Source organism: Nelusetta ayraudi, unplaced genomic scaffold (assembly GCF_046127955.1).
Source record: "Nelusetta ayraudi isolate G7.1 ecotype Tasmania unplaced genomic scaffold, CSIRO-AGI_Nayr_v1 ptg000070l, whole genome shotgun sequence".
Lineage (NCBI taxonomy): Eukaryota > Metazoa > Chordata > Actinopteri > Tetraodontiformes > Monacanthidae > Nelusetta > Nelusetta ayraudi.
The window spans coordinates 5,737,842-5,748,405 of record NW_027466120.1 but is presented as its reverse complement, the minus strand read 5'-3'; the positions used below and the strand labels follow the sequence as shown (position 1 = coordinate 5,748,405).

Sequence of the window (10,564 nt, the reverse complement as noted above, 5' to 3'; positions counted from 1 at the left end):
CGAGCTAAGTTGCCCACAGGCTCCGCCCACTGACACAGGCAGCACGAGCTCCGGGCCAGCAGACGTCATATAAAGCGGGGCGGCTGCGCTCAGAGACCAACAGGAGCAGCAGGGAGCTGACCGGCACGGGTCACAGCACGAAGCCAAACCACAAATGGGCCATTGGAACCACTAACACCTCATCCACTTCCAGCCATCCGCACCTTGTCAACCGTCTCCGGTGCCGACGACAACATCGACTGCCTCTTTAAATCAGGTAGGTCAACAATTAATTAAATAAACAAATAAATAAATAAATACAAACATAAATAGACACGACTTTAATCTTTACGCATCCGAGTCTTTAGGATGTTGCGTCCTCAAGCGTCGAACGTTTTCCAACGTCAACGTTTAGATCTAAAAAGAGATTTCAAAGTTACCCCGACACCCCGTCTAAAAAGGTTCAGCACCTGCCTCTCAAAAGGACAACATTCAGATGCAGCCTACGTAAATGCTCGAGTGCGCAAGAGTGTCTGCCTCCCCTGCTGTTCAACAAACACGTGCTTCAGCAACAGGCGTCGCGATGAGATTTTTTTTTCTCCCCCTCACCCCAGCTCGTTAAGGACGCGTGTCTCGCGGCTGTAGCCATAAGCGGCGTGTTTGCGCATCGGCTGCTATGTTTTTGTCTGCGCCTTTAAATCCTCAGCGCCATCTGCAGCTCACCTTAAGCCACAGAGCCGCCGGCTTTTCTGCGCGCTGACAAACACGTTGAGCCACTCAGTTTGAAATATGCCCGTGAGTGACTCCGTCAGTCGACTCAGTGTTTTCAACAGTGAAGTTTAACTTATCAATATTTTATTGTAATTGCAACTTATTTTTGCAAATTGGAGCAAAGGGCGTGTTGATCCTCAGCCAAGCTGAACTAACTTGAACACGCCTTGCCTTCTGGTTATTCGAGTCTGTGGAATTCAAACTCTCAAAAGCAGCTGGTTCAGCTTTATCAGTTTGCACTCAAAGCTTGGCAAGTGGAATATAATACAGAGGGCACGAAAGCATGAGCTGAAGCATCTGAAAAGTATTTTCTTAGAGACTATACATACATATAATATAATATGGGATCGATAAAATTCCCTTTTGAACAAAGGGAAGAAAAAAAAATCAAGTTGAACTCCCAACTTAAAAAAAAAACACTTCTTTGTTCGAAAATACCGACACTACCTCTCTTCTTCCTTTTCAGGTTACCATTTTTCATCTTTGAGCGGTTTTCCACCTCAGGTCGGAGAAAATGGCATCAATTCCATCAAGTGGTTCCCTCATCGCCACTCATGATTACTATAGAAGTGAGTGACCTAGTCCATGCATTTATACCAAATGGCTATAATAAGCATTTTTCATTTTCTCGCATGTGACCCAGCACTTCAAAAAGCCCCTTTTACATCTCGAATATCTTTATCCTTTATTTCAGGGCGCCTTGGATCTGCCTCCAGCAGCAGTTCCTGTGGAAGTGCGGAGTACATGGGCGAAGTCATTCCTCATCACCCAGGTATCCAGAGTTTTTTTGTCTGTTTGTTTTGTGCTGTTTTTTCTTTATTATATTTCTCTAAATAATCTTTTGCACCAAACCAGGTCCTGATTAACATCCATTGTCTTCTTTCCAGGACTTCCCAGACAAGATTCTGGCCATTGGTGGACTTCATTTTTCTTTGCAAAACCGAACCAGCCTGGCATGCAGAGTGGATCTGAGAATCAAAAGTGAGAACAATAAGCATATGAGTTACAGCATTTTAAAAAGTTGGGTTCTGGTGTGCCTTAATCTGATGCACATGTTCACTTGTGTTGCAGGAATGGAATGTACACAGTGACCAACGGTCAGGTGACCTGCATTGCCAAGGAAATGGTTCTGAAGAGACAAGCCAGTGAAAGCAGCGAAACTGCCAAGTCCGAGTCGTCAACTCCTCCACCAACTCTATAGTTCTGTCCCTGCCAGCGCCCCTTTCCCCCTGTGCTTCCACCCTCATCTTGCCGTCTACAACATAAAGATGGAGATTATGATGGTGTCTTTTATCTTTCAGTTTTTTATTAGTTTGTGTTTCATATTTGCATATAGTGTATTTTATTATGACCAAAAGAAAAAATCTAATGACATGTTGAACACTGTTTCCCATTTTATTCTTGTGATTTTACACTGTATATAATGAAAATAAAAGCTTAAAAGTCACAGATTCCTTTGTACTCATTTCACACTTGGAAAATATAGAAAAAAATGTTTGGTAAGTCTGTCTTTAATGACTTTTAAAGGGGTTTTCCTTCTGTATTTTGCAGTTAGTAAATCCAAGTTGGTATAAATCAGTTTTCTGTCATTCCAATAAGGCCAGCTGTTTTATAACTGGGGGGGATAGTCGTCATCCTATTTACGACACAGCCATAATCTGTTGATATGATTAGCAACATTAATTCATCGGGTAATGCTGAACATGGTGACTCACCTGTGCTACGTGTTGGCCCGCCCCTGTAAAAAGAAAGGTCAGGCCACGTTTCACAACGCTCAAGAGTTCCAGAAAAAGAAACTTTTTTTTTAGACATTTTGTGAAATCCCATTAACATGGATGGGGCACTGAACTTGAACCAGCTAGTGTCAATGTTTTGGGAACATGTTGCAATAAGCAAATACACATACTAAGAATAAACTGAACAAAGTCTGGTTCCAGGCCACTCTGGCTATTGCTTTCATAAAAATCAGAAAAAAGAAAAAGGTTCTCCAAGTAGCGGTTTGGGGTAAATACAGTACTACCCAGAAAATTACAATATCCTGAAAAGGTTGTTGTATTTCCCCATGTCTGAACTCTTCTGAGCCAACCCAAGACAGACTTTTTAAAGGCTCAGGGCCGTTTTGCAGGTGTTTTGGATTCTTTGGACTCTTTGAAGCTACAAAACTGAAGCTTTTCACAGTATTCTAATTTTCTGAGTTTGTGGGTTTGTGATTTTAATAAGCTGAAAATCTTAATCAGCAAAGTTATAACAAGGAACTGCTTGAGATATGTCAATTTGCGTGGAATGGCTCAATAAAATTTGTTGGTTTAATCTTTTATGTTAAATTGCCAAAATAAAACAACTTTTACTTGCTATTCTAATTTTTCGGGTAGTACCTGTATAAAGTACGGACAGCAAGACTCTTTTATTTCAAACATCTTCATTTAAAACTGCAACGTGTCCTACAAAGTTGCTCTATTTCTGGCAACAATGCAGATAGGGATTCAAGTCTAAGAGTGCTCACTGATGCGGCGCCAACAAACATGTCACACCACTGACACAGGAGTTTCCCCTCGTCAAAATGCTTCTCTCATAAGGTAAACGAGGTCACAATGAAAGGATGAAATAGGTCCTTAAAAGTAGGTCCCTAAAATATATATATGGAAATGCCAAGAAAAAGGAAATTGCTAATGAGTAAAAAGAAAGTATTTGCCAAGTTTAATTTTTATGGGAAAATGTATGAACATGTTTTACTATTTAGATTGACAAAAGTACAAATGTAGTTATTTTAAAAGCCAAACTGCATCTAAATGTAAAAGACGGAATGTACAGTTTTTCTGGCTTTAAAGAGTGCTGGTTTTTTTTCATAAATTAAGTTGCATTTAATTAACATGCATTCAATGGGGGAGGTAAACTTCTGTGTCAAAAGATAAATATTAATTTAGATATGTTTATCTGGATAACATTTTTAATAAATCAATGGCAGTCAGTTCAAGGCTTACCAAAATAAATAAATAAATAAGCTTGATCAATTGTCCTTGCTTTATTTTTTCCAATGGAAAATAAGTGCAAGACTACAACGAGGGCTCCTGGATGGTAACTGGCTTGAAGATAAAAAGGGAATCTGGGGCAAAGGCATCGAGCCCATGCCTCAGCGCTGCCAAAGAGTTCATCCCTTAGTGCCAATGCAAAACCTCAAGTGAAATATGGTTGAGATGTGAAGATGATATATGGTGTAGTTATAGATTATACATTGATATAGATAAGATGAGAGCGGAAAAAGACAAATTAACTCCAATCATCAGTAAATCAGGCACAGAGAATCAATTTGTCTGTCGTTGAGGAAAAAGTTGCTTGGACCATCTGCCTGGGATCAGGTGTCACTCAGTCACAAAGTGCTCAGCAGCACGCACCATGAACGTGAACTTCTGGGAACCAGTTTGGAAACACGTGTCTCTGATGCAGAGGGGGAGGGGAGAGGGCAAGAGTTTCTGTCAAAGTACAACAAAGATCGATTGCGTCTGACATTCATGGTTGACCTCTGTGCAGCGATTTCCTAAAATTGTTTCCGCTGTGTGAAAAAATACTCGTACTTGCAGTGGTTATCAAACAAATTGTATGTAACATAAAATTATATTCAGGCACATAAATAAAACTCAGCAACACTTGAACAGCCACTACAATTTTGAAACTTGATGTGATGAATGTTTTTGTTGTTTTTATCAGTATTTCTAAATCACACCTAACTACCAGTTAAAAGACAGGGCAGGCATTATTAATCCTGTATCCCTTGTAGGATATAGGTCACGCAAAAAAACATTTTCTTTTTCACCCTTCGTGACCTGCATCCAGTAAATAAGCTACAACCTTTCTAGATGCCAGCATACTGTTGTGAAAATTACAAATACACATAAACATGATAACAAGTGGGTCATGGTGCACGTGGAGACGCGGGTTCCAAAACATTTGCCGTGGAACAAGGCGTTCATTCTCACATAAAACTTGTGTGTTGAAGCCAGCTGAACGTGTTCCCACGCGTTCACGAGCCACACCGTCGCGTCAGCAACACCTCAACACGTCTCCACTTCCAGTTTGTAATCATAAACTGGACTGGCAGAAACAAGGTCAGGTCAGGTACATAAGATTCCAAATATATCTGAAAATATCCCACCCCATCTAACCCTCTACCACTGGTCCCATGTTAGCAATGCTAATTTGTTAGCATCCAGGAAATACAGGAAACACTGTTGCTGAACATGTTTAATGATGAAAGACGTTTAACTACAGGCAGCATTACTAAAGCTATCAAGTTACCAATGCATAGCGAGACCAAAGCCGCTACCTGTACTGGCTAACATCTATTTCTAATTGCTAATTGCAAAATACTTTTCAATTGATGTTAGCCTCTACTCTCCCGTTGATTTGTGTACTGAAAAGCAGAAATTAATATATTCTTGCACAAAAACATTTTGAGGGCAAGGATTTCCTTTAGATGAAGATGAAGACAGAAATCGTGTTGGTTGGTTAAATGTTTATGTTGTCGTCGTTGTTTCCATACACACATATATTTTAGTCACTTACTTTTAAGGAGTTATTTTATAATTAAAATAAACACGTGGGCAAACGGTTGGGTCAGTGCAGTGACATGTTTCTTCGTGTTACCAAAATGTGTCCATACAGGTTTCTGTCTTTCTTTCTTCCTTTCTTTTCCTGGCTGGTTGTGAAGGTCTATTTTCAAGAGAAACCTATGACTATGCTGCCACCCCGTGGATAAGATGTGAGCTACGTTGTGTAGCCGCATGTTAAACGCAAAGGGGGCTTACTGTAACATAGAATTAACATTAAACTTCTACTTGTATGTTGTTTTTTTTTGTTGTTGTTTTTTTTTTAAAAAAAGAAGAAGAGGGAAACAGAATAAATACATTAAAATCATAAAAATATCAGATAAAATAAGAATATTGATTCAATTAAAAATCATCATAGTAAATCTTCTGAAATACTCCCGATTTATTTCCCCCCCAAAAATTTAACCATCAGGAAAATTCGCCGCCTCGGCCCGCCCAGTTTATAAGTTAAAAAGAAGACGAAAACCTTTTCTTTTTTTTTATATATAAAGTCTGCAGTGCCAAACTATGACCAAAGGGTGGCACACTATTCCATAATTCCGGGAGTAAATCGGAAGCCATTAGATAGATGCGTGAAAGTTGACGTCCGATGTATTTTTATGTAAATGGCATTTACAGGAAATGGGCAACAATAGCAGTTGCAATGTTTCTTTAAGTGAGGCGTGAAGTTTCTGCAATAAAAAGTGAGGAAACCACAAAGAGAATGTCGTCAAGATAGCTCATCGCACTGTTTTATTCAATTACTGACATCTCAGGAGAAGAGGAGAGCCACTGTGGTCTTTTTTTTTTGTGTGTGTTTTTTTTCTTTAATAGCGTTGATGCAACACTGAAAAAGCGCTATTCCCAAACAAACACAGGTCCCTCATTAGTGATATGTAAGAGGCAGAGAGAATCTCACCTGGACAGTTTTGCATGAAACATACAAATGAAACAGGTTCAACCTTTTCTTTTGTCTTTTTGTAGTTTCACATACAATAATAAATATCCATACCTATAAACACTCCAAGGAAAACAAAAAATAAAAAATATTAAGTCACAGGTACTGGAAAAAAGCTCCACTTTTAAATCACAATGATAAATGTACAAAACAATAGACATCTCATATAAATGTTGATGGTTTTTGTAAGAGAATTGAATCTCATCTTAGAGGAAATAAGTGAATAAAAACTAAATTCGGAGATTCAGTATTTCCTGAGGCTTATGGGTTCCCCTTAAAAGGCCAGGAGAGGGGAATGGCTTTCGTGTTACCTAGGAGTATTACAACAGGTCAAAGTGTACCTTCCAGGGTACCAGTTGGGTTAAGGATTAAGTTCTCCCTGACGCAACCACCAGGACGTGAAAAGATTCTGAGCACTTAATGTATAATAAATGTACCTCCACCCCGCCGATCTCCGTTTAGGCCACAATAGTATTCTAAAACAGTTGATTGAAGTCTTCTTGATTTTTTTTTTTTTTTAAATAAACCTTTGCCGGTCCACTTTGAGAAGTTGTGAAGCTCCCCTTTTTTACTTAAGAGCATCTTTTAAAACGCTGGAAGCCACCACAACACCAAGGCGACCACAACCCCCTTGCACACTCGGACCGCGCCACCGTGCAGTCGACGAGGTCACGTCTGCGCTGGATGCAATGAAACAAGAAAGGGAAAGAAAACGAAAATCTGGGCAAAATGTACACGGATTATAGGGCTCTCGGTGAGGAGGAACAAAACTTGATTCAAACGTAAATCAACAAACAGAAAAAAAAAAGTATTTTGAAAAACTGTACATGTAAACATCACACTTTCACTGAGTCCAAAACCAGAGGGGAAAATACAAAGCTTCACACGGTTTACAGTACGAGCCCCTGCACAGAGCTACAGTCTTTTATCAGTGCAGGAGAGGCAACAATCAAAATAATATAAATAACAATAGAAGTAATACAGACCACCACCAAATGATAAGTTAAACAGGCAAGGGCTAAAACCACTTTGATTTTTTTCTTCTTTTTTTTAACAGTGCTGTACCCACAGAAAAAAGAAAAGGTCTAAAACATCTTTTTATCACTCTTTGTACAGCTATACAGTACATTTATCTGACCACTTTAGCAATCCACAAGCTACCAGGGCATTTTTAATCAACACCAATAGATTACATTGTCCAGTCGATACAAAGAGAAAAATCCATTGGGCATTGTTTTGGGTACGGGGGAGGGGGGACATAAAACAAAACGACAACGTGACAACACGCGGTTGTCAGTGGATCACAGTAACTCCAGCACACAGTTTAAAACGTTGCTCAGCGTGGACAGTTTACAAATCTACAGGCTTAATGTTTGGTCGTCGAGACACAAGACTGACACGGCGTCACTGAGTTAGACGTTGATTGTGGAGGATCTGCTATGGCTACGGTAGCAAACGAGCAGGTTGGAGAAGACGAGGAAGACGTGTATGAGGACTTTGTGTCCCACGTACATCTGATCTGATAAGTCTGTCTGTCTGTCTGTCTGTGCCTGTCTAAACCCAGAGGGGTGTTTAGAAGGAAAAGGCGAGGCAGTAAAAATAAGTCAGGACGTTCCGTTTCATGAAAGAACTTTTAAATGTGTTGCTCTCGAGATTTCTCCCTCTCCCTCCCTACCTCAAGATTTTGCGTTCAATTTGTCAAACGGGAAGGAAAAAGTTCCTCCCTGAAAGTTCCTCTCAACTGCTGCACCACGAATGTGAGCAATTGTGTTTTGCAGCAGGAGACTGCCTGTTGTCATGGGATGACGCACTTGTTAAAATCCAGACTTCTGCTTATTTCTGACCTCCGATGTCAGCTATAAAAATCACAACTTATAAATGTAATGTGATTACAAATCAGCACGAAGAGCAAGAAAACAGATTTCAAACTGTGTTTCTGCAGAGAGGCCATGGCAGTCCAAAAGCAGCATGAGTAGATGTGCCTGCAAATTCTTTTTTTCTTTTTTTTGGTATTATGTTGTATGCTGATCGAACCAGCTCAAGATTAAAATAGCTTCCACATCGATTGGTAAAATACAGTTGGAGCAAGTGCACCATTAAACCAGATGACATTCCCCACAAAGCTCTGAAAAGCTGAGTTTCACTGAGTCGGAGGTCCTTGAAGTGTTTTTTTTTTTTTTTTTTATTTTTTAGATTTAACCCTGCAAGCCCTTTGAAAATAAATGCTATTGATATATATCCAAGAATATTCAAACAATAAGGTTAAAGTTGTTTGAAAAGGCTTCTCACACTTCTTGAAAGGCCTCCATTGATGCAAAACTCAGTGATGAGAGACTAAAAACAGTAATATGAGTCTCTAACCTGTCATCCTCTGCTTTTGCCACTTTTTTCGAGAGTGCGGGTGTTCTATAACGCATATTTCTGGTAAGCTGCCCTTTGTAAAGTCTCAAAAGGCACTGATAACTGTCTCAGGTTAAGTGACGGCTGCGTGTTCACTCCTCTGATACCTCCTCTTGCTTCTGCCCTCTTCAAAACACACAGAAGTTACAATGAAGCATCAGTTTTAGGGTTAAGGGTAAGGTTAGGGTTTGGCTGTAAACAGAGGGCTAAATGTGCCAGTCAACACCTGATTGACATCTGATAATGGGACTGAATAATGTTTTATTTTTTTCTATGGTGACGTTTTTTCCCCCCCAGAATAACACATATTTTACTTTGACACGTTTGCCTTTGTATCACATCTACGTCTTAATTTTGTGGATCAAACTGCACTTCGCCTCCTGCAAACGCCACTCACTTCATGAAACAGACGCATCCTGATTAATATTTTCGGCTGCAGCCGCTCCTGCCTCCCTTCGCCCCCCCCCCCCACCCCCAGACAGACCAGAGACGAGTTCAAACTGGGCTCTTTCAAAAAGGAGCCTTTTGTCAGTGGCCGACAGCTGCTTCTGATTGAGCCACCTCCGGCCGTCCAATCAGCTGTTGCCATGTTTGAACTGAAGCCGAGATTCCAAATGAGGTAAAAAAGGACAAATTATTGTGTCACCTTAATCCTGAGCTGTAAAGTGCTTCCAAACTTTGCAATAGATCATTTAACAATGAATGTACCTCAGCCCAATTGTGGAAACAAAGCATGAGAGAAAATGGTCCTTTAGCAAAAGATTCCCACTCTAGAGGCCAACCTGGCGGCGGTGAAAAGGTTGTGAATGACACTGAAATAGACTGACTTGTGAAAAATAACTGATAAATTTGATAGATTTGTTATAAATACAGAAATATATCTCTTCAAACTTTGAAAAATGAATAAGGTGCAGGCCACCGGGAGCTGCTTTGGCGAGCCCATTGTCCTTGTTTGGAATGTTTCAGCCCACTGAATGAAATTTTCACAGATTTGTGTTAAACTGGGTCACTCCACTTTTGCACAAACATGAAAAAAAAAAAAAAAAAAAAAAAAAAAAAATGACACACGGTCAATACAAACACGTCACCAAAAAGAAAAAGCACCCCAACACTTACACAACAGTTCTTGTGCTGAGTGACTCACCAGTTAAATTGTGAGACTGTGCTCTAGATCTGCTTTGAGTACTCTTGTGTGCCCTCAGACCAACGCTCGCTCACTCGCGCACGTGCGCACGCAGGCGCGCAACGCTCCCACGCATTCAGACGCACACAAACGCAGACATCGTAGCAGAAATCTGGGAGAGTAAACTGCGATGCGACTTACACCTTTTTCAAAGATTGTCTCTTGCTTCTTTTCAAACGGCGTGTGTTTGTGTGTCAGCCACGGTTCGAATGGATGGACATGAGTAGGGGGGTGGGGGGGGGCACAGACAGACAGTACGCACATTAAAACACACACGCACGCACATGCACACACGCACACACACACACACACAGACACACACACACCACATCTGGGCAGAGCCAGATGGATGTTTGAGCGGCGCTTCATTTCACCATCCTGCGATGGATGCATGTGAGCTCAATGCGGCTGTTTTTGTTGTTTTGTTGTTTGTTTGTTTGTTTGTTTTTATCTCGACAAAGTCCCCCAAACTAAAAAAAAACAACAAAAACTAAACAAAAGACATGCAACATTAAGTCTTGTTTTTTCTGCCAGGTCCTGTTTGTTAAGATGACTGATCCCAGTACGCTGACGCGCCCTGGCCAGGAGGTCAGCAGTTACTGGCAGTTTTCACAACATACAACAACATTGAAATTGGCTACAATGCTGCGTGGGATATAGTTTCCTTCCTTTTTTTGTTTTTAAACAACT

General features: G+C 40.5%; 1 protein-coding gene across 1 annotated transcript; it reads left to right on the top strand.

Moving 5' to 3' along the window:
• The first annotated feature begins 1,164 nt into the window (after nucleotides 1–1,164).
• Nucleotides 1,165–2,197, top strand: LOC142898858 (pancreatic progenitor cell differentiation and proliferation factor B-like). The gene is made up of 4 exons (XM_076042112.1): nucleotides 1,165–1,319; nucleotides 1,445–1,522; nucleotides 1,638–1,731; nucleotides 1,822–2,197. The coding sequence occupies exons 1-4, from the start codon at nucleotides 1,265–1,267 to the stop codon at nucleotides 1,949–1,951; spliced, it is 357 nt and encodes a 118-aa protein (XP_075898227.1). The 5' UTR covers nucleotides 1,165–1,264; the 3' UTR covers nucleotides 1,952–2,197.
• The last annotated feature ends 8,367 nt before the right edge of the window (nucleotides 2,198–10,564 follow it).

What these genes read in the sequence shown, in the direction of transcription:
- LOC142898858 (XM_076042112.1), top strand. Translation starts at nt 1,265, where the DNA reads ATGGCATCAATTCCATCAAGTGGTTCCCTCATCGCCACTCATGATTAC. An exon ending in CACTCATGATTACTATAGAA is followed by an intron (nt 1,320 to 1,444) that starts GTGAGTGACCTA and finishes CCTTTATTTCAG; the next exon opens with GGCGCCTTGGATCTGCCTCC. An exon ending in AGTGGATCTGAGAATCAAAA is followed by an intron (nt 1,732 to 1,821) that starts GTGAGAACAATA and finishes CTTGTGTTGCAG; the next exon opens with GAATGGAATGTACACAGTGA.